General features: G+C 43.4%; 1 protein-coding gene across 1 annotated transcript in view; it reads left to right on the top strand.

The window, feature by feature from the left end:
* The window catches only part of CCDC149 (coiled-coil domain containing 149), a 90,525-nt gene that overhangs the window by 38,195 nt on the left and 27,789 nt on the right, over positions 1 to 24,541 (top strand). Inside the window, 3 exon segments of the mRNA XM_007448799.1 lie at positions 11,933 to 12,040; positions 23,545 to 23,661; positions 24,480 to 24,530. Of these exon segments, the coding sequence (XP_007448861.1) occupies positions 11,933 to 12,040; positions 23,545 to 23,661; positions 24,480 to 24,530 (276 nt within the window).

The following is a 24,541-nucleotide window of genomic DNA, read 5'->3' as shown; positions in this document are numbered from 1 at the left end:
GCTGCTGCTCACATGAGGGCTACAGACCCCACGTCTTTGACCTGTAGGAAAAAGCTGCTCCCTGAATCCCAGGGGAGAGCTTGGCTAGGCCAGGCTCACGCCAGGGGTCCATTCGAGTCAGCTGGGCATGGCCAGGCATCCTGTAGATACAAGGCAGATTCTACTGTTGTCATGTTGACGGGGCGCCGGGTAGACCGTGTGTTAACCATCTGCTGTACATGCCTTCTTGAGAGAGTCTTGGAATGACAGATAATAACGATGGCAGCCAGCGTTTCTGAGTGCTCACTCTTGTAGTCTGTCAGACCCTGTGCCCAGCATTGCACTGTGGATGATCCCATTTAATTCCCACACAACCATGGGGGTCAGGGGTTATTATTATAATTGCCGTAAGACAAATGAGGAAATTTAGGCCTATGATGGTCAAGTAAATTACCCAAGGGAAATAACGTAAGTAATTGGTGGAGCCAGAGTTCAAAGTCGTGCAGTCCACTCAGAGCTCATGCTTAGAACTCGCCTTGTAGCTCGGGCGACCAGACCTTCCATTTACTCAGGATCATTGCCATTTTTACCTCTTGTCCTGGCATAATCTGTATTAGTACTCCCTGTACTATCCAAAGTGTCTTGGTTTGGATGATAAATAATATAGTCACCTTAATTCTAGTAGGGATGCTATGAGCAGACAATCAACAAAATGATTAAAATATATAGGATGTTAAATGGTAAGCAGTGCAGTGGAGAGAAAAATATAGCCCAAAGCCAGGGAGGGAATTCTGGCTTAGTAATGGAAGAAACGTCTCGATTAACAGTGGAGGAAAATAGTTCCAGTATTTGGAACAATAATCTTACCTGTTTAAAATATATGTTTTCAAATTTTATTTACATATAGTTAGTTTATTTATAAAAGCATGGGGTTGGTTTTGGGATGGGTGAGGCGGAGTGTTAAGATGTCCTCTTCATTAGCTCAGTGTGGGGAAGAAAATGCACCATTGAATTTGCAGGCTCTGGTTACAGTGAAACTTTCCATTTAGCCTGAAGCAGACAGCTCTGGCATCCGTGTATCCGGTACTGGAAAGGAGAGGCACAGTTACCTTCTTAACTTTTTCATCGGCAGGAGCAGGGGTAGAAGCTTGCGCCCTGACCTGGTGTCTCCCGTCTTATATCACGTGTTTACCCCAAAGGCAAAACAGTAGGTGAAGTATTTACCCCTCCAGCTGCAAAACAGTTGTACCTTGTGTAAGTGGAAGGCACTGGAACGAGAACCAGCTGCTGGGGTAATAGATGGGACCTGGGGGTCAAAAGATCCACATATTGGAAAAGGAAAAGATGCCGCATTGAGCATCTTGCTGCCCATCAGCCTTGAAACCGTGGCTTCCTATTCTTGACCTGGAGGAGGAATTTCTATGGACTCCTCCCCTGTTCATTTCTCAGCTCAGGAGAGATTACAATCATCACTCTGTTATAGACTGAATGTTTACATCCCCCCACCTTCATATGTTGAATCTCTGGTCCTCAATGTGGTGGTATTAGGAGGTGGGGCCTCCGGGAGGGAGTCAGGGTTAGATGAGGTCATGAGGGTGGAGTCCTCACGAGGGGGTTCAGTGTCCTTACAAGAGTCACGAGAGAACTTGCTTGCTCTGCTCTGCTCTCTGCTGTGTGAGGACAAAACAAGAAATCTGCAACCTGAAAGAGGGCCCTTCCCAGAACCTAACTGTGCTGGCACCCTGATCTCAGATTTGCAGCCTCTAGAACTATGAGAAATAAATTTCTGTTGTTTATAAGCCACCCAGTCTACGGTGTTTTGTTGTAGCAGCTCAAGCTGACTGTAAATGTATTGAGGATTCTTCTCAAATATAAGTAGAAACAATACCCCATCCTCAGTCTTGGCAGTGCTTTGTGCTTTTCAGAGACCACGTATGCATGTGTGTATGCACGTATATATCTATGTATGTGTGTCATCTCCCAGCTGTCTTCTGCGGCCACACTGCAAGTTAGGTCTTGCGTAAAGTCTCAAGGCAGCGTCACGGATGGCAGTAGATAAAAGCTTGGGTTCTGGCACCCAATTTTGTGGATTCAAATATAACACTTCCACTTGCTGGCTGGGTGATCCGGGGCAAGCTGTGTTACCTTTCTGAGACTCAATTTCCTCCTCTCCAAAATGGACAAAAGCATGAGATATATTCATAAAGTTTTTATTACGAATCGGTGTGATAATGCTTATAATGCCCATTGCCTTCTACTTAGTGAGTGCTCAATGGGTGTTCGCTATTTTTTATTTTTCCTGTGACTTGTCCAAGGTCACACAGCAGGTTAATAGAGCAGGCCTAAAAATACAAATCTGCTCACTTGTAGTTCAGTGTTTTAGTTCAGGGTCTTGTTCCATATTTAACTCTTAGGCTGTTTGAATGGGGAAGAAGCATAATCAACATTTAATCCGCCCATTTTGGAAGTTCAAAGGTGAAGTGCTTTGTCCGAAGCCCTCTGCTTAGGAGGGGTTGAGAAGCAGAAACTGAGCTACGAGTCTTTACCCGTTAGGCCAGTGTTCTTTCCTGTGGCAGCCAATACCTGGCCATAATGTCTTCCTGCTTTTCTGTCTCCTCCTTACAGGACAGCCAGAACTTTCATGGCTGTCGTTCCAGAAATATGGCTGTTGGTCGAGGCTCTCTTTTAGAATTTAGAATCCTTTTTAAAACAACTCAATTTCCAATGGCAAATCATCCATGGAAAAAGCTGTGAAGAAATCGTGACAACAGTGATTTCACTAATAGCTTCTCGTGGGATATTGAAATGAAAATTTCTTCTTGATACTCCAGGCAGAACTGTACACAGAGCTCCTCTCTGCACTGCAGTGAGAGATCACCAAAAGATCTCAAACAACCCTTTAAGTATTTTTCTTTTGCGAAACAAGCAGTTCCTCCAAAGGAGATAAACGGGAATTTAAATTATCCTGGGTTAATCTTCTTATAAGTTGGGATTCTTTGGGGTCACAGCAACATATTTTTCTCCATGCAGACTCCTCCTTGAATAAACAATCAAACACATCTCTGTCTTTCCCTGTTTTGATTTCAGGCCGAGGTACCACGGGAGGTATTCCTCCCGGTCCAGGAGGGAGCCTTGGCTTTCTTCCCTTAAAAAGTGATGGCTTATTTAGATGGTGACATGCACCAGGATGACAACCCTGGAGAAATCAGAGCACAGAGTGGCCCTTTGTGGGATGGGAGGGAGCCTTTTACTTCAATAGAAAAGTCTTCTTGGTCAATCTTATTTTAGTCCCCCGTGACCACAAATCAGAGCAACTTTGTATATGCATCTCAGTTTGATGCTCAGAACCTAAAACTTCCTTCAAAGATCTCAAGTGCTTTGGGATGTTTCTTTTTATACCACTTCGAACAGTACAACCTCGCTGTTACACCAGGGAAGCTGGGAAGAAATCCAGGGTTCAGCCTGCGGGAGTCCTCCCAAATCATAATAACAGTAATTTCATTCTGAGCATTCACACCTCCTGCTCAGAAGCCCTTCGGATCCTTGCAGTGATTTTTGTCAGGAAGGTGAGAGCATCCCCCAACTTAAACATGGAGGAATTTGGGCTCGGTGAGTCTAAAGAACTTGGGAACTATTAAGGGAGCCACTAAGTGGCAGATGCGGAGCCATAATGGCCAAGACTCAGCAAACATTTATTTAAATAGCAACCTTCTAAACCTACTGAAGAGCATTTGCCTGTGGGCCTGGAAATGCCTGCATTGGCTTGTGTGTGAGATTGTGGGGTGAGAGTAGGCTACCGAGGGCTCCTTGCACAGCCAAAAACTGTGTGTGGAGTGAGTTCTTGGGTGGTTGTTTCTTGTAAATAAGAAAGCTGTCACTGTAGCAGAGGTCATCGCTTGGGCAGTTGCTATGAATAGGGGACGCTTGCTCAGCAAAGCAAGTTTCACTCTATTACTATTAACACAGAAGTCGCCGTAGACCAAAGCAGCACAGTAGAAATTGCAATTAAATTTGCTGTCAATCACACCGCTCAAGTACACTCCACGTTTTATCAAACATTTTTTTTTCACATATTCTTGCTTAATTGAGTACTTTACCCTATTGAAGGTGTGAGTTTAAAGGTTTCAGGGGTCAACGCCATGTAGTTGAGGAGCATTTTCTAAATCTGGTCTCTTTTTCCTCTCTCACACTCTTTTTTTTTTTGTTCAAAACAAAACAAACAAGCAAAAAACTCTCCTTGAGGAAGTGCCTAGGCCAAGGTTTTACCTGTCTCTCTCATTTTTTTCCCCCTCCCATTTTTGCATTGAGTTTTAATATGTCAGCAAGTTGAGAAGGAAGTTATAGGATTTTCCGGTATACATCATTTTTACATTATGATGGAGAATGACTTTTCCATGGCTGGATTACTGAAGTGGTGTATATCTAATAAGTTACAAAGATTTCAGGGTGACTTGAGGGATGGTAACTGGAATGTTGCCCCTTTCCCCTCCTGGTGTCTGGGCTGAATTATTTAAGGACTTAGGAGAAAACACATGGCCTTCCCGTTTTACTGCCCTTCCCAATGTCTGGCTAGTGCAAGGTTGGAAGGTTAATCTTAAACTTTTCATCCCTTTCTTTCATTTTATTTTTATCTGTTGGAGAGGAAAAGCTTTTCCTCTACCCTCTTAGGTTCAGTGCATGGAGGCCTGCAAGTGTAACTGACAAAAGACAGATTAACAGGAGAAAAAAGCAAACAATTTCATGAGTATTTTACATGCACAGGAGTTCAGAGAGAAGAAGTGAAATTCAAAGAAGTGTTTAGACTTGGGGGCTTACATAGCATTTTAATAAAAGAGAGGGGGTTTGGGCCTTAAGGGATGATAAATTGTGGGAAAGTGACTAGGCGATATATGGGAAACTAATGGAAGATAGGGTTTTATTTTAGTTAGGTTTGTTTATGCAGACTCATCATGGTACCAATGCTCTGTGTCCAGTGATTAGAGTTGCTATTCTCTTCCTGGTATGGAGGGGATGGGACAACTCACAAAGGGAAAAGTATGCCCTTATTTTTAGGCTGAAAAGGGGAGGGAAGAATATTCTCTGTATCTTCTGATTCTCAGTTGCCTTCAGATCAAAATAATCCTCATGGCAAAGGAGCATATTTTGGGGTGGCATATTCTGATCTTATCACATCCAACTTTTCATTTCTTACATCAGGGAGGAAAATGGTATATAGCGGATCCTTTTCTCCCCATCTAAAAGATTTAGGGCTGTTTCTTACAACTGGTATCCTGAACTGCCCCTTCCTTGTAAACCAGTCGTGGTTACTTGATCATTGAAAACAGAGTTCCTTCACAGAGACTGTCATTGCCAAATGTGATGTACCGTTAAAAAAAATCTCCTAACACTTCTTATAAGTTTCAAAAATGTATTGCATCTGTAGTATAAATTTGGATGTATTTTGTGACATTCATTCATAAGGGAATTCAAATACAGTGGTAGAGGCAAGATCTAGAGTTTAGGATGCAGCAGGACCTGAAGAAAGGGAGATCCCCTTGTCCCCATTACTAATCTGCCTCAGTGAGAATTTCCACAAAAAGGCAGAGAGGTTGGGGCGAGATGCACACAGTTCTCTCAACTCCCAGATCTCTGCCTTTGCAACAGCTGTCAGGACGTGTAGTCTTCATCTGTGTGCAGAGAGAATTTCCCCGAGCCTCAAAGTCCCCACGCCAGGGGCTGGCCTTGGCGGCATACTTCTGCAGACATCCGGTGTAATTGGGGGTTGACTTGATTCTTGACAAAGGAACGTGTGTTGGAATGGACAGCTGTAATGTCCTTTTGGCCTTGAGCCTCCCAGCTATGTTTTCATCAACTCTGTCTTCTCTCCCTTCCCCATCACAGTTTTAATAGATAAACTCTGAGCTAGAAAGAGTGACTTAAGTATATAGATTCTACAATATACTCCGGGATATCCAACATCCCACTGTTATCTGAGAGAAGATGTCAACCTTTTAACGTCAGCCCTGGCTATATCTGAATATTTAAAAGAGGCTTCTTTTGAAACCTTTTCATGTTTTGCTATTTATGCTACCCACCCTGCCCCAGAGATTTAGAGGAAATAATCTCTAGGTTTTGCTTTCCTTCCCTGTGAAATCCTTTCGAGTGTTAGACGGTCTGCCACTTTTTCCCTGACATTTTCTTTACATAGTGCTGCTATTCTAAACTGATGGTCACAGAGTCCTTCTCAATAACACAGAGACAAAACGGTCTACATAGCTGATAAATTATAAGCAGGCGCCGTGTGTTAGCTTGATGGATGGTTATAGTGAATGTGTGTGAGTCATGGGGGTTTTTTTTTGGTCAAAAGAATTATGTGAATTTTTCTCCTCTATTTTGAGTGCTTTGAAATGTACTACTTTTCTTTCTTTTCTTTTCTTTCTTTCTTTTTTTTTTTTTTTTTGTTCTTTAAGGTGTATGTCAAGGAACTAGGCACCGTATCAGAATAGTCATTTTCTAGTTTTCAAAGTTATTGTTTGGGAGTTGAGGAGGTGGAAGGACTGAATAGAAAAGAATTGTGTGTTGACGAGTAAGCCAGCCTGTGAAATGTGAAAGAAAATTACAGTCACCTGCTTTCAAAGGGGGGTCTCCCTCACCCTACCCTAACCCAGGAGGTCAATTTGAAATCTGGGGTAGATTTACAGTGAATCCCCTTGGAGGCGATGTGATTCTAATTAACCGTTGCTTTGCAGCTACTGTAGAAATGCTTGAGTTTATTTGGGTAGATTTCTTTTCGGCCAGGCTGCAGAGTAAATAATGTTTGACAGTCACATCACTGGGTCTCTGACTCGCTGTCTCCTAAAGCAGCGCTGTCTTTTGCTTCATGTGTCACTGGGACCTTTGATATATAACACGTGGGTGCCTGCTTTGCTGTAACATCCAAATACTGGGGAGTATCGCTGGCTCAGTGCTATTCAGAGTGGGGCCTGAGGACCAGTGCCATGCTGCAAGCTGCCCTTTCTGGTCCCTACGACAAGATGAGTGCAGAAATTGAGAGGAAGGGCTCAGAAACTTTTATAGCAATCTGACAGTATGTATGATTTTGCGTCAGGTGAATCTAACAAACACTTGGGGCCTTGATGTCTTCTTAAATTTGTTTTCCTAGGAATTGATTTTTATTGTATTTTGCACAAGTACTGATCTGTGACAGATCGGAGGTCGAGGTCTTTCACCACTGATAGTTTGAGTTGTACGGGTTTAGCTCTTGTGGTTACATTGGTGAGCAAATGTCAGGGTCTTCCCACCCACCTGAGGGGCTCAAGACATTGTTGATTCAAAAAGGGAAGGTTAGGGACTTTTTTTTTTTTTTTTTGGTCTTTTGTTAAACTTTTCACTGTTGCTCTTACAAACATTTCTTTCTGAACATCTCTTCCACTGTTTAAGAAAAGCAGCCTCCTGTGAAGGTGAATTTTGCTGTGTCTCCTGCAGATGGGGTGCTGAGATGCAGTGTGCAGGTGGCAGCAGGCTCGCGGAGGCCACTTTTAGCTGCATGCCAGCACCTGCCCCGGGTGGCTTCTCCCGCCCCACCTCTGAGCCAGTCCTTCCAGCCTGGGGGTTCTGTCCCTCCACCTGGGGGAGGGATTATGCTTGCTGAGCTAATGTCTGGGAAGTGTTCTGGAGTTCCCGGAAGGAAAAGGAGAGGCCGCCCACTTGTGATACCTTGCGCTAGGGCAGGAGAGCTACAGGACAGAGGGGAGGAACCAGGAAAAGAAAATCAGGAATTGAATCACCTCTCCACTTCACTGCAGTCCCTGGGGTCCGCCTGCTCTAGTGGCCTCGAACTGCTCTCCAAAGTGGACATCTTGCCATGTGAGGGGGAGAAGGAAGCCGCTTGCCTTTGCACCTACCTGGAACTTCCTCTGGGATATCCACAAGGCTCACGCTCACTCTCTCTCCTTTCTCAAGTCTTGGTTTAAGACTTGAAGTGTGGCCTTCGCTGTGACGCCTTCCGTGGCCTTTCCCCAGCACACTGTTTCCTTTACCTGCTGTATTTGTTTCCATAGCACTTATCATCCAGCTCCTCAGTCATTATTCATTTTGTTGTAATATAATGTAATTAATATAATATCATCTATTAAAATGTAAGTTTACAAGGGCAAGAGACTTTGCCTGTATGGCTCACTGCTGTATCTCCAGAATCGAAAACAGTGCCTGACACATAGTAGGCACTCCATAAATATTTGTTGTGTAAATGAATGGATGAATAAGTGAAGGGGCGGGATGACAAGGGAGCCAGCTGTGTCCAAGGAGCCATTCGGCCAGATCCATCCAACTGTCCACTGAGTGATCGAATTGGAGCTACTGCAAGGGCAGAGTCAAGGGGAGGTGACCAGCGTTTAACCAGTGCCTGCTGTATACCCAGCAGTGTGGTAGGCGTCCTAGGTTCATTATTCAATGTAAGTATCAAATTACTACGTGAAGTATGTATGGTTAGCTCCATTTTACAGGTGGGGAAACTCAAGAGGTTAATAATCTTACCCAAGGTCACCCAGCCCAGTAAGTGGCAGAACTGCGATCCAACTTAGTCTATCTGATTCCAAAAAGAAATTTGAACATTTCCAAAAAAAGTCAGTGGATCACAGTGCCTCTTGTCTTTTTGCTTTCCTGCCTGTAAAATGGCGATTAATTTTCCTCATCCTTCACCAAATTTTTATCTGATGAGAATGGAAATCTGGGACAGTTGAAACACAACTGTTAACAAGATATGAGCTTTGCAAATATGGGGCTGAGAATTAGATCGCATTATTGAGTAATGTTCACAGATAAGTGAGTGGAAATCAGAGCTAGATTAAATCCAGCCAGTGGGGATGAGTGGGGTTTCTATGCAATGCTGCGTGCCAGGCACTGGTTTCAGTAGTTTATTATTCCAGATATTTCCCTAGGCTGAGACCACAACCTCCAGATTCAGCATATTATCTTTCACTTAGATATATTTATGGAGCATCTACTAGGTGCTTGGGGTAGACCAGTAGAGAGTACAAAGTTCCTTGCCCTTCATGGAACTTCTGTCTTAGTAGGGAGAGAGAGGTAGGAAATAAACAGTAAGTAATAAACATACGTAAATATACGGCAATAAAAAATAAATTACATGGTATATTAAGAGATGGTAAGTGCTATGGAAATAAAAAGTAGTGTAGGGGAAAGGGCTTGGGCGTTCAGGGGGGAGGTGGCCAGATTGCAGGTTAGATCAAGTGGTCCAGGTGGGCCCCGTTGAAACGGTGCAGTTTGAACGAAGACCTGAAAAAGGCAAGGGAGCCAAGAGGTACCCTGGAGGGAGAGCAGTCCAGTCCAGAGAAAAGGCAGAGAGAGCAGCGCTGAGATGGGCTCCTGCCTGGTATATGTGGGGAACAGCCAGGAGGTGAGCTGAATGGGGGGCTACCCTGACGGTGGAGACACTGGATATCCCGATGGTTGGAATATGGGAGATATGACAAAGTGAGGAGTCCAGGATAAGCCAAGGTTTAATCTTTATATTCTTTCACTTTATTCCCTTTTGATTACCTAACATAACTCAGTATTCCCGAAAGTATTAGCATCAAAGTCTTTGGAGATTTAGCCACTATAGTTGTACTCCTCTGCAGTGTCTCTGGATTTGGGTTTCTTCAGCTATCACATGGAGGGAATCTAAAAGATAACTTTCAGATCCCTTGTGTGACTGTTTCTGAAAGATTCCTTTTTAGGAGTCATATTCCGATCACTGGCTTGCTTCCCTCCCTCCTTCGTTCCTCCATTTATTCATTGTGGGTCTTTAAAACATTTGCTGGGACAAGAGCACTTCTTGGAGCAATGTACGTGGAGGCTGAGAAGGGAGAAAACGAGAATCTCTGCCTTTCAATAGCTCATTTCTTCTTGCTGAGGTTAGATAAGAGTGCAATAAGCAAGGTGAGAATTAGAGCAAATTAGCAAAATTCAAATAGTATAGAAGCAGCAGCCGTGGAGGTAAAGTGGAATAGTAAGTTAAAGGCTTGAGTGGAAAAAGCATGTGGATAGTTTGGGAGCATATGCAAGTTCAGGTTCAGGGAACCTGAGAAGGGTGGGAGCATGGTAAAGTGTGCTTGCGTGCTCCCGGGAAAGGGGCCGAGATGTGTCGATGAAGCTGGACTGAGAGGGGGAGGGGGTCTGGTGGAGAACTGCGCACGGGGGCCAGAGGGATCTGCTCTGAGCAGGAGGAAATCTGAAGGAAGGGCTGACATCATGAAGATGGACTGGAAGGCACTCACCCTGGCTGTTTGGTACTCTAGGAACTAGAGCAGGGGAATAAGGAGGTGAGAAAAACAGCCCAGGAGACTGTTGAATTACCTCTGGATCCTGATGTCTGAAATCGTGACACCACGCTGGTCTCTTCTCTGGCTGACAATTTTGATCAAAATTCTGGGCATTAAGGTGGCAAAGAAAAGTTCATTAAACACAATCTATTTGAAGAAAAAAAAAAAAAACTATCCAAACAAGGAAATGAAATTATCCAAACAAGGAAATGAAATTTTTCCTATATTGTGGATCCAAAGTTAGAATTGAACTAAGACTACTTGCAAGAGTTTTTGTGAGGAGCTCTTAAATTAAAAAAAAAACAAAAAAAACCTCCTCCATCACTTGTCTGTGAGCCATTCTGGAAACAAAGAACATCCCCAAATTGAGTTCATGGCCAACTTTATTTCTCTCCATGCAGTTGTAGTTGTGTGATTTGCACACTTGCTGCATTCATACATGTGTTTATTCTAATGGTTCAGCTGGGCTTGGATGATGGCTGCAGTAAGCCTAAGAAAGCTCCGCATTTCTCCACTCCTCTGTTTCTGATTATATTTCATAATGTGTTAATATTTGCAGGCTAATCTTTTTTTTTTGAAATCTTTTATTTTTATTTATTTATTTTTAACATCTTTATTGGAGTATACTTGCTTTACAATGTTGTGTTAGTTTCTGCTGTACAACAAAGTGAATCAGCTATACATATACATATATCCCCATATGCCCTCCCTCTTGCATCTCCCTCCCTCCCACCCTCCCTATCCCACCCTCCCTATCCCACCGCTCTAGGTGGTCACGAAGCACTGAGCTGATCTCCCTGTGCTATGCGTCTGCTTCCCATTAGCTATCTCTTTTACATTTGGTAGTGCATATATGTCAATGCCACTCTCTCACTTTGTCCCAGCTTACCCTTCCCCCTCTCCGTGTCCTCAAGTCCATTCTCTATGTCTGCGTCATTATTCCTGTCCTGCCCCTAGGTTCTTCAGAACCCTTTTTTTTTTTTTTTTAGATTCCACATATATGTGTAAACATACGTTTTTCTCTTTCTGACTTACTTCACTCTGTATGACAGACTCTAGGTCCATCTGCCTCATTACAAATAGCTCAATTTCATTTCCTTTTCCGGCTAATATTCCATTGTATATATGTGCCACATCTTCTTTATCCATTCATCCGATGATGGACACTTAGATTGTTTCCATTTCCTGGCTATTGTAAATAGAGCTGCAATGAACATTTTGGAACATGACTCTTTTTGAATTATGGTTTTCTCAGGGTATATGCCCAGTAGTGGGATTGCTGGGTCATATGGTAGTTCTATTTGAAGTTTTTTAAGGAACCTCCATACTGTTCTCCATAGTGGCTGTACCAATTCACATTCCCACCAGCAATGCAAGAGTGTTCCCTTTTCTCCACACCCTCTCCAGCATTTATTGTTTGTAGGTTTTTTGATGATGGCCATTCTGACTGGTGTCGTTTTGATTTACATTTCTCTAATGATTAGTGATGTTGAGCATCCTTTCATGTGTTTGTTGGCAGTCTGTATATCTTCTTTTGAGAAATGTCAATTTAGGTCTTCTGCCCATTTTTGGATTGGGTTTTTTGTTTTATTGATATTGAGCTGCATGAGCTGCTTGTCAATTTTGGAGATTAATCCTTTGTCAGTTTGCAGGCTAATCTTGCACAACTATTGAGGGATTCTCAGGACCGAAATAAACGTCTGGGAGAAGAAATTAAAGAACTTCAGCAAAGGCTTGGAGAAGTCCAGGGCGACAATAAGGTACCGTGAATATTTAAAGGCAAAAACCTCTCCTGAGGAATTTTGTGCCAGAGGTTTATGTATGGTGCATCAGAAGAATGTAATGCAGCATTTGCGGAAAAATTTGTTATAGATTTTTACATTTGCAATGAAAATTCACAGTTTAGCATTTCTTATCTTTATGACCTTCCCTTCGCGTGTGTGCATGCACACGCGTCTGTGTGTGTTTCTGGGTTGCTCTAAAGTATTGTCACAACCCATTGTAGAAGTTTCATTATGTTCAGCTTGGTGCTGAATAACATTGTGGTTGAGGGCAGAATAAAACCCAAATGCTATACTTTCTCCTTTCTATACAAATAATGGATTTGTGGCTCATGTGATTTGGAATTATTCACATTCAGTTTTGAATTTTAAGTAGTCATCCTACTAATTATGTTCACATAACCAATTTATTTTATTGCTAAATTTGGCAATTTGTATGGAACATTGCTCAAAATCCACTGCTTGGTATTAATCAAACTCCCCTGTTGGCAACGTTAATTATAAAATATGAACTCATAAACTCCAAACTAAATGTGAGCACTGTCTCTCCCAGCTGAAGCCGTGAACAAAAGTACAATTGAGAAGAGGAAGAAAAACTACCGATGTTTAATTCCATTGCCCCCAAATAATTTCCCATTTTGCCAATAGATTCAATTTCAACTTCTTGGCAGAGCCAGCTTTCCCAACAGGGATGGCCTTTGGAGTTTCACTCAAGCAAACTACATGGCGGGGAGGAGGTGCTTTCTTGGGCAATGTCTTTTGAACGGTACCAAATTCCCTGGCAAATGATGGGGATGTTTGTTGTTCCTGGGAGTCACTGGTTATTGGAAGGCGCCATTTTGAAAGATGCTCATTCTTTAAAAAAAAAAAATGTATGGAAGTGTCTGGATTATCTCGAGAACTCTTCCATGACAAAGAGCAGAGAGGATTGTGTGCTTACTGCTGGTTTAAGGGGCTCAATCTAAGGGCGTACTGGTGGGACTTCCCTGGTGGTCCAGCAGTTGAAACTCCACACTTCCACTGCAGGGGGCACGGGTTCGATCCCTCGTCGGGAAACTAGGATTCCGCATGCCACGAGGTGTGGTCAAAAAGTAAAAAAAAAAAAAATAAGGGCATACTGGGAAGTCTTCTTTACATAGCCTCTTGTCCACTTAGTCTGCCTTTAAAAAAATTTTTTTTAAACCTCTTGGATTTAACATACTATATTTGAAAAATATTTCATGACTGTTCTCTGTCATGAAATAGGAAGTGGGCGAGAATGCTAAGACGGGTGCTAATTAACCCTGGACAAGCTAATCGGGCCTCTCAAAAGGATTTAAGCTCTGTAACCTAGGTGTTTGGTCAGTAATTAAAGGCCAGGCCTTCTTAGGTGTTATCAAATGATAGCATCAGGGCAGGGTTTTCTAGAGAGTAAAACCAAGTATATGCAATCATTTCCTTTTAAACCCATAAAAATACTGCAGGAATTTTGGAGAAGTTATAAATCCAGAAAATACTGAAACATTTTGAGATGTGATTTTTGGAGTCATGATTCTTCTTGACTGATTTTTTTCTTCTTATTCTTTTCTTTTCTTTCTTATTTTCTGAGGGTCCCCCCCCCCCCACCTCCAACTGTCCTAGACACATCTCTGCCTCATCTTTTGGTCACTTTTAATTGTATCGCCTTGTAGGCCTGAGATATTTTAGGAATTGACATTTGCAACTGATATTTCAAGGAAAGAAAAGGAGGGTATGTGCGCATGAGTGTGTGTGTGAGCGTAACGCTAAGCGCAGGTCTGGGGCTGCTTTTGCATTGGCACCACCTGAGCTTCATGATTTGCTTGCATTCTGGGTCTCTATTCCCGTAGCTGGACACATTTATCAAACTTGGTTTTCGCACTCACGGTTTAGAATTTAGTGACTCATATTCATGGCCTGTGAAGTAATTTGCCTGCCAGCAGATGCAGGCAAGATGTGAAAACGTTCAGTAGACCCTGTGTCTCAGTCTCCAGTCCTCCTCAAAAAAGACCAACTGCAGTGAGCCCCAGAGACTCTGTTTATTCTCATTTGCATCTAAAGTTATAGGGCTGGTTTATTTTCATCCCCCTGTGAGTCACGGTCCTCCTCCCCCCGCTCCACCCCCAGTCATCAACATTAAGGCCGGATGACTCATTCAGTAATGACACCAGCCATCTCAAGAAACACAGAGGCCTCTCTTGAAGGGTGGCTGTGACTGTGTGGTGGAGAATGGGTTAACCCTTCCTTTGCTCTTTTATTCATCGTGTCACAGCTCCAACCTTTCCATCGCCTTCGGAATCTAAGTCCCACCTCCTTACCATGGTGTGCTTGGCCCTCCGTTATCTGGCCCCTCCTGATTTTTCCAGCCACATCTGTTGCCATTAGTCGCCTCACACTTCACTCCTGCAGGACTAATTTCAGCCCCCCAGCTGAGCCATACTGTGTTGTGCCTCAGGGCCTTTTGCACCTGCTGTCCGCTCTCTGGAACACTCTTCCCCTTCACTTCTGTAAGCTCCCGCTCACCTTCCAGGTCATAGGTCAAATGTAGCCTTCTCAAGCTCTCAGGGGCAGGTCCTGCACACACACCCACAGTGCCCTGCTCTTTTCGCTCTGCCTGTACTTGTTTGGCACCCCTCCCCCAAAGGTAAACTCTTTGCAGGCCAAATTCCTGTATCCGCAGGAATTTGCATCTTAGTTCGCGATGCACAGACATTATTTAATAGATCTTTATTGAAGGAATGGAATAGGATAAATGAATGAATGAGGGAATGAATAAAGGGAATGCAAAAAGGTTCAATAAAGAGGAAGAGGAAAAGAAAAAGGAAGAACACAAGAAAATAGCAGACTGACTGCCCCTGTGGTTGTCATCACTAACTCTCCTTGCGGGGTAAGGAGTAGTTTAGAAACCTGGAGAAAGGAGTTAGAAAAGCAAACTATTCCATCGAAGAAAAAGCAGAAGAAAGCCAAACCTAAGGTGTGAGACCTTAGGAAGCCCCTGGAAAGGTCAGGGGGTCTGATGCTGAGCCTTAGTAGATGTGGGGTAAGGGTCCTGCTCCTAGGCTGGCTCAAGCCTGTTAAATTCAATAATACTTAATAATGGATGTTGTGGGATTCCTAACTCCCCCCATTCCGAACAGAAGGGCTTGTGGCATCACTTTATGAGCAACTATTAAAGTGTAAGTTTTTTATCTCCAAGTTGTCATTTTTAACTGATGACCCTTAGCCATATTTTGGGAAGCCCAGATTCTAGATGTTAAGAACATTTAAGAAACAAGGTGATAGGAAATTACTTGCCTTGGCTATTTTAAGGTAGACTAATTTTTCCATTTGTTCAGCTAGAGCCTTGTAACCCTACGTGCCGTAAAGCATTTTCAAACAGCCTCTTGAAAGATTTGTTGCCACCCTGTCTTACAAGCAGCTTAGCACTCACACAGGGTTGGAGGTGGAGGGTGGGATTCCATGATCAACAAACCTATTTTCTCTCTGAGAAGCACCCCAAGAATTTCTTGAGGCTTCTGGACAGACACAAAGGCCCAGTTCAAACCAGAGGAGAGGTGGGAAAGGGGAAGCCTAATAGACACCCTCCCCTTCCTTGCTAATAATAGCTCTGAAAGGTTAAGGGGGGAAGGGAGAACTCACACCTCCACAGATCACCCTGGGGAAAGCTTTTCATGAGGGTGGATTGCCCAGGGTTCTTTGTGTGGCAGTCTGTGAGGAATAAGGACCAATTATGTGGAAAACCCAGGCAATGCTAGGGCCTCAAGTGTGGAGAGCAGCCCACCCAGAGAATTACAGCTCGCCTTCTTGCCCCAGAGGGATGCCTGCTTCCTCTTCTGGGCATTAAGAAAAGAGTGGATTTAGGGAAAGGGGACCGGGGCGGGGAAAGGAGGCCTCTGAGAACTTAAGGATCAGTAAGAGGCAATCCACAAAACTTTCAGAGCACACTTGAATCACAGATATCCAGAGGTGAGCTGGTTCACCTCCTAAGCCTTAACATTTAACGTTGTTTGATCTGTTAGGTTTTGGACTTACTTGAGACCTGTCACCCCTCCCTTCTTTCCTATTTCTGCCTTTTGGAATGGGAATGTCGCTCCTGTGTGTGTCCCACCTTTGTATTTTGGAAGCACATAACTTGCTAGGTTTCACAATTTCACAGGCGGAGAGGAGTTTGCCTCAGGATACATCTCATCTCGAGTCTCACCCATACCTGATTTAGATGATATTTAGATGAGGTTTTGGACTTTAGACTTAAGAGTTGATGCTGGAACCAGTTAATTCTTTGGGGGTTATTGGGATAGAGTAAATGTATTTCACGTGTAAGAAGAACATGAATTTGGGGGTGATCAAGGGTGGAATGCTGTAGACTGTGTCCCCGCCCAAAAATTCATATGTTGAAACCTCCTCCCCAGTGTGATGGTATTTGGAGGTGGGAGCCTTTGGGAGGTGATCAGATCATGAAGGTGGAGCTCTCATGAATGGGATTAGTGCCCTTATAAAAGGGACCCTAGAGAGCTCTCTCACCCCTTCCTCCGTGTGAGGACCCAGAAAAAAGACAGCCATCTATGAACTAGGAAGCAGGCTCTCACCAGACACCCAACCTGCTACCACCTTGATCTTAGACTTCCCAGCGTCTAGAACTATGAGAAATAAATGTTTGTTGTTTATAAGCCATGCAGTCGATGGCAGTCTGTTATAGCAGCCTGAATAGACTAAGGCAATCTCCACTTTCAAAAACACTAAAATCACTTGGGGCTCAGTGAGGCTAGATGACAGCCAAAGACATGTGACTAGGATCCGCAGATACAGGATCTGAACACAGATTACACCTGGAGAATAATAGCTGCTCCTGCCGCCAGCTGTTTTCCGCCCACTGTCTGTTGGGGAAAATGGATTCAGGCAAATGAAAACAAGAGGAGGGAGAGACTGCTGAGGGCTATGAGGGGTGAAGCCCAAGAAGAGATCAAGGAAGAAGCGAGTCATTCCGACTGGGGGGCCTTGGTGGGCCCAGAGTTCGAGCAGGGCTTTGGCAGAGGAGTTGGACTCCATCGGCAGGGTAGGGGGAGAGCGCCCAAGAGCCTTTTGTCACATCGTTTTGCAGCCCTGTCCCTCAGCCACATCCCAGCTGCAGCTGCACCTCATCCATAAGCGGACGATTCACACCCATAATTCATTCATAAATGTTTATTTCCATCTAAATCAGCAAATGGATGCATCTCCTGGTGGCCATGTGCGTGCCTCTCAGGGCACTGATCCACTTCAAGCGTTGGCACAGGGAGGCTAGCCGTGCAGTTTTGATGGCCCCATTGTAGGAAATCAAGCGCTCCAAGCAGTTGCTTCATAGAGCTTCCAAGGTGGGAAATCAGCCTCACTGCCTGCAGTCTACAGATAAGGTTGGCTCAGCAGCTCGGCTTCCTCCAGCTTAGAAGAAAGATCGACTTCCCCAGTGGGCATATGTGTGGGGAAACTCACGTGGAGGTGGACACCAATGATCACAGCAATAATCGTAATAGCAGCTGGCATTGATCAAGCACTTTGTATGTTCCAGGGGCTGTGCTAAGTATGGTAGAGAAATCTCATCTTCTCTTACTTGGGACTAGGTTCTAAAGTCAGCGGGTAAGAGGCAAAACCTTGTGTCTAGCAGAAATTCACCTTGATGGTCTTTTAAATTGTCCATGAAGTTCAGGGCAAGTGGCCATGTGTCTCCTGAATAGGAGTCTTATGTATAAATATGAACAGTATGATTTTGTCTAAATGTATTATCAGTCCCTCTCCCACCTTGCTCTCAGTCTGGGACATTGAAAGCAGGGGTGGGTAGAGTCACCAATTTTTAAAATTTTTATTTCTCTCCCATCCCGTCTTCTCCGTCTCTCCCTTCCTCCACTTGGTTCTCCCCATCATCTTTTTGCCAAACACATACATTTGAACTCCCCTAAGTTAAATGCTCATTTAATACAATGTCACTCTCTTACTTCGTGTTTAATGTTGGGTAGGGGAAATTGCCCCTTCTACTCCTCTTGATTTCTCTCTGTTTTTTTGTTTTTTTGTTTTTTTGGCAGTCCCGCATGACATTTAGGATCTTAGTTCCCCAACCAGGGATTGAACCCTGAAGTGGAAGAGCAGAGTCCTAACCACTGGACCAATAGGGAATCCCCCACTTCTTGATTTCTTGTGGCTGGACATGAGACAGATTAACAGGAGAAAAAGAAACACATTTTAATTCATGCTGGTCCCATAGACATGGGACCTAAGAAATGCCCAAAGCAGATAACTTTTATACTTTTTAGACAAATAATAAATTTGGGAGGAGTTGACAGGACAAAGAAACTTAGGTTCGGGGTGCCCAATTAGTGAAGAATCTAAACCGAGTTTGGGCTTGGGGTAGTAAATTAAAGCAGTAACAGGGTTTGTTTATACTGGTTTCTCGCCCGAATCCCCATCTCTGGCGATAAGGGCATCCTTCTACCTCCAGATGCAGGAGGGCACCCTTCACATGAGAGATTTTTTTTTTTCCTGCTTTCAGGTTGACAGAAAGGAGGGTCAGATTGTCCCTCGTGTGTTGGCCATTTCTTAAGTAACTTTATTCAAAATAATAAATATGCCATCGAGGCACATTTAGGGGCAGCCTACTCTGGGCCCCAACAGTTACAGCAACCTTGGACAGTAAAAAGCTGTACTGTTACTGTCATATTCTTACAGTGAAGGATACTAAGACTCAGAGAAGTTCAGGCATATACCTGAGATTGCACAGCTCTCGAACTTGGCCCCAGGACACCCCCCCGCCCCGCCCACCACCCCCTGGCAGGTGGACTTCAGAGCCCATCAGCTGTCAGCTGGGAAGGCAAGAAAACTCTCCCTGGGGCTGCCATCCCTGTTGCGATGGCCTCATTGGGCCCTTTCAGCTGATTGAACTTGAGTGTCACACCCAATCAGTGATCCAGCTTTTACCAACTTGGGCCTCACTTTTAAAAATAAGTGTTTCATCCAGTCCAGCCCTGAGATTTAATAGCCGATATTGTATGCACATTAAACACCAAATGATTGTTAACATGTTTATTGAAGCTTAACAGGCATCCAGTATATAAAAGATGACTCTCTTATATGGCTGTCAGACCTCAATAAACATGTTTAATAATTAATTGGCATTAAGCAAACATAATTGTGTGATTCTAAAATAAGTGTTCGGCGAAGAGTACTGTGAATGGAAAACCTCAGTGGTGTTTTATTACTTAAAGTTCAGGCTGTCAGTCTGGCTTTTCACATACGAGGAAAAGCGCCCCACTTTCAAAGCCGTGTTGCAGACCTCCTGTTGCCTCATGCCAAAAGCGGCACAGGCCTTCTTGTTCCTAAACCGTTTCATCTGAGAAATGTTTCTTACTTGGTTAGCTGTTTGTCTTTCTGTGTATTCACCTGTTGTTCTGAAAGTCCTGAGCCAAGACTGTGATGTGAAAGATGTTTTCACATATCGGCTTTCAGGTAAATTAACCAGTTCTGACATAAACTCCGTTCCCCCGCAGTACAGCCGATTCTTGACATTTACTATAGTTACATTCTCTAAAATCACTGCAAACACTGAATTAGGGAATATTGAACCATTGTTCCTAGGGAAAATAGGAGATTAGGTTCCTCTGAGCCTCTGGTCACAATATTTTTGTCACCTGATCAATATATAACTGTTTTATACGTGTTTCTGTTTAAAGTCACCTTATTTAATTTATATTGTTAATTCTTTAGCATTGAACTCACAGCCAATAGCACTGTAACTCGTGCCTGAAGGAAGCTCATCTAACACACATATATTCTCTGTAAGGCACATCATGGTCTCTTGTGCTCAGGAACACGAGACAACACTCCAGCACTGCACAGGAGGGCCATTCTAAATGGCAAAACACCAACAGAAAGCACAAAAATGTGAAAAAAAGAAAGAAAGAAACCATGAAAAGGACACTTGTTTACAGTATGAGCTAAAACAAGAAAGCAGAACATTGCCTTGTTCGACTTTAGCTGGGAACGTTCCTGTGGGATGCTTCCCATTTTTTGCAACTCCGTGTTTATCTGCACATGTCTCCTCATGATGCAAAAGCACCATGAATGCTGATTTCGAGACTACAAATAAATTTGCACTAGGCAAGTATACAAATTCAGAATCCTTGAGCTTTGGAATGGGGATTCCATTAAGCATGGCCATCTGTGTACCTGAGTGCCATGTGTCCCCTGCTAGGCCTTTGTACAAGCTGTTCCACCTGCCTGGAACGTTGTGTGCTGATCCTAGTGATGCGTTTGCTCATAGTAGATGCACGATAAATATATGTCCGGTTCATCTGACTAGTTTTCAAATAAGGACCCCAAATATATGTCATTTGCAGGAATAAAGACACAGACCTACTAGAGAATGGACTTGAGGATATGGAGAGGGGGAAGGGAAAGCTGTGACAAAGCGAGAGAGAGGCATGGACTACCATGCCACTACCAAACGTAAGGGAGATAGCTAGTGGGAAGCAGCCGCATAGCACAGGGAGATCAGCTCGGTGCTTTGTGACCGCCTGGAGGGGTGGGATAGGGAGGGTTGGAGGGAGGGAGACGCAAGAGGGAAGAGATATGGGAACATATGTATATGTATAACTGATTCCCTTTGTTATAAAGCAGAAACTAACACACCATTGTAAAGTAATTATACTCCAATAAAGATGTAATATATATATTTATATATATGTCATTTGAAAATGCTCTTTACTTTTCAGTAGTCATCATTTCCTGCACAGTTCATTGCTGTTATTTATTATTCCTATATAGTTAATATTCTACCTTGGCTTTTAACTTTCTCACCTGCCCCTAAATCCTTAGGGATTTGAAAAATAAAGCCATTCTCTCTATTGGCAACAAATCCCTTAGGGTCCACGCAGGAACGAGGAAGAGCATACCCCAGCAGGTATTCCTGGATGGGTTGGATCTGTGTGGCAGCAAAAAACTGTCCCCAGGATTTCATCCATATATGAAGCCCATCTGCACACACCCTACAGGGAGGTGGAGGAATCAGTCTTACAACCTCTTTCGAAGAAGCATCAGGAAGCAGTGCTGTAAAGTTAAAAAAGCGCTTTTTAATGGCCACCTGCTTGGCACTGATGGGCATGTAGGGGATGCTCTGGGACCACTGGACCTTCCTGGAGTCTCTAACATAGTTTCCATCATGGCCCTACTGGAAAGTTTGGAGCTGCACATGGAGCTCGCCCCCAGAGACTGGGAAAGCCAAGGGTTCTGCAGGGATGCTTTGGAAAATTACATTTTTAGGACTAGAATTTAGTTCCTAGGGATTTAAAAACATTTTTTTTTTCTTTTTTTTTTTTTTTTTTTGCGGTACGCGGGCCTCTCACCGTTGTGGCCTCTCCCGTTGCGGAGCACAGGCTCCGGACGCGCAGGCTCAGCGGCCATGGCTCACGGGCGCAGCCGCTCCGCAACATGTGGGATCTTCCCGGACCAGGGCACGAACACGTATCCCCTGCATCGGCAGGCGGACTCTCTACCACTGCGCCACCAGGGAAGCCCTAGGATTTAAAAACATTTTAAAAGTACGTTAGGAAAGTCATGTATACTCATTTTAAAAGTTAGAAAACAAAGAATGGATAGCATACACAGTCTTGCATCACCTAAACTTACACATTTAAGGGTTTTACTGTACTTGGTAATTTTTTTCTTTTGTATGTGGGTTCTTAGTATAATTTCAATCATACTGCATATTTTTTTTTCGGCTGTGCTGCACGTCACGTGGGATCTTAGTTTCCCGACCAGTGATCAAACCCGTGCCCCCTGCACCCCCTGTATTGGAAACTCGGAGTCTTAACCACTGGACTGTCAGGAAAGTGCCTTTATTTAAACATTTTTTTAAAATATTTATTTATTTATTTTCTGGTCGCACTGTGTGGCTTGTGGGATCTTAGTTCCCTGACCAGGGATTGAAACCAGGCCCCCAGCTGTGGAAGCATGGAGTCTTAACCACTGGACTGGCAGAGAAGTCCCCAAACTGCGTATTCAAGTTAGTTTTCTGCTTTTTTTCCCACTTAGTATGGCAGCATCTGCATGTCCGTGGTACTACGTAGTTCACATCAACCTCATTTTAAGCAGCTGGAAACTTGCTGTTTGATTGATTGATCAAACAATCAATTGCTAGCCATTCCACTATTGTTGGACATTGTTTCTTTTTTTTTTTTTACTCTTTCTATAAATAACAGCACAGTCTACTTTTTTCTTTTTTCCTAGAGCTAGTCCATGTCTGGGATTATTCTTAGCCCAGATTATCAGAAGTAGAGTTACTACATCATCATTGGATAGGGACTTTTTTTTTTTTTTTTTGCTTTTTAAAACTTTATTTCAACATAACCATGGGTACAGAAATACACTCATATGGGTTAATAGAATGCAATTTAACTTATACTACACAATTTGGACCAAAATCCTGGTACATGGTTTGCTTCAAAAAAAAAAAAATGGGATTTGCAATCTGGTTTATTTTTCATCTATTACAAATGTATACATATATAAAAAGATCCTCCATCAAATGCTGCTAAAGCAAACAGCAAGAACCTAGAGAAATTAACCTTTGGTTTGTCTCTGAAAAGTAACAGGTATTGCACTGTAAAACTTTACAAAACTGGAGCAACAAGACATTGTAATGTTTCAGTGCCAGTTCACAGAGTTCAGTAACTAATGGATGTTGATGAGGGTGAGGAGAGCCTATGTATACATGTGAAAATATAAAAGGTATCCGATCTAGTTAATATTGCAGGTAGATCCCGAATCTACTCAAACCAAGATTCAGATAATTTCTTAAATCTGAATTAACACTGTCAGTCCAGTTCATCTGCTGAGGTCAGAAAGGAAACTCTGCACAGTAGCTGTTTTCCTGAGTTGTGCAAAAAAGAAAATTAAGTTTCTTCCCCAGCATTTTAGTCCAGAACTACAGCAAAGTATTTCATCCATTGTCAATATTCATGGGGTGAGAGACGATGAGGTTACTTAGGCTTAAATCTGAATTAGCACTCAGATGCAAGAGTCAGATAGGGACATTTTTAAGGCTCTTGATAACATAGCCTAATTGTTAAGAATGTGGGAGCATGCCCATCTTAGCAGATACTTTACAGCATTGTGTTATCATTTTTTAATCTTTGCTAAGTTTAAAAGAGACACAAAGTTTTTTTCCTCACTATGGCAGGGCTAAACAGGCTATCCCCCTTCAGATGCCCAGGCCTGTGTTCCCGTTAGCCTTATAGGTGTATGTGTGCACACATGTGTCTGTACATACAATATGGATTTTTAAATTTTTTTTAATTAATGATATTGGCAAGAAATTTCTTTGTCTTGTGCCTTTCTCCAGTATTTCTTGGAAAATCTTAACTTCCAACACTTTCTGCCTAGTATGCTTGGGGTTTCGTTTGGATCTATTCATTTTAACTCTCTCCCTCTCTCTCTTCTTTTTCTACCAATGGAAAATGCAGCTCTTGAGAATGACAATTGCCAAACAGAGGCTGGGAGACGAAGAAATCGGCGTGCGGCACTTTGCAGCCCATGAGCGTGAAGATTTGGTCCAGCAGCTGGAGAGAGCAAGGGAACAGGTTATCGCCAACATCTGTTATGAGTGGGGGATATGTTTGCACAGCTAAGCATGACACAGAGAAGAGTAGACTGTGCCCCAGTTTCTCAGAGACTGTGGGGTGCTTGGAACGCGGTTAGAGGAGGAAGGAAGATGCAGTTTGAATGCATTTACTCCCTCTGTTCTCTGCTAGGTTCCCAAGCAGCCTTTTGCATTTCTGTCTTCCAGCAGGTCTGCTCTCTTACTTTGGGTGCCATTGTTCTGAACACAACAAGAAACCTCCCCCATAACCAGGATAGACAGGGAGAGAACAAACATGACAGACTGGCCTTAATTTGCAAGTTTCCGCTGAAATGCTGAGTGGATGCTTTTTAGGCAAAATCTCAACGGGTACCGAGCCCTAGTTAGGGAACAGCTTAGAGAGCCTAGACTTCGTTTTTCTCCTCTCACTAATTGGTTTTGAAGAGCAGAACATGATTTCTGGGTCTAGAGTGGTTTGAAAAAGTATGTATTTGTAAGACACTGGCTGTTGTTCCCAATATCTGGATTTGCCCTCTCCGAGCCCCTGGCTTTAGGGCAGGCTGCAGTTGGTAAGTGATCAGTTCTGTGTTTCCAAGCTGCTGCAATCCATCTCATCTTGGATATAGTAAGTGTCTGGCCGGAAGTTGTTCCTTGCTTTTAGCTTTTATCATATTCCGATGTGTGGCACTTATGGTTTTATAGCAGACGCTGGTATTAATAAGCTCTCTAAAAGTCAGTCAACCAAGTGGAAGGCTCGTCTCTAACCATAGAGCTGATGTCTGCAGAATACCTTGAGTAAGGGCACTTCTTTGGTTTCAGATTGAGTCTCTGGAGCATGACCTGCAGGCCTCTATGGACGAGCTTCAGGATGTTAAAGAAGA

Source organism: Lipotes vexillifer, unplaced genomic scaffold, assembly GCF_000442215.2.
Source record: "Lipotes vexillifer unplaced genomic scaffold, Lipotes_vexillifer_v1.1 scaffold100, whole genome shotgun sequence".
NCBI lineage: Eukaryota > Metazoa > Chordata > Mammalia > Artiodactyla > Lipotidae > Lipotes > Lipotes vexillifer.
The sequence above is the reverse complement of the archived record's forward strand: the minus strand, read 5'-3'. Positions and strand labels throughout refer to the sequence as shown.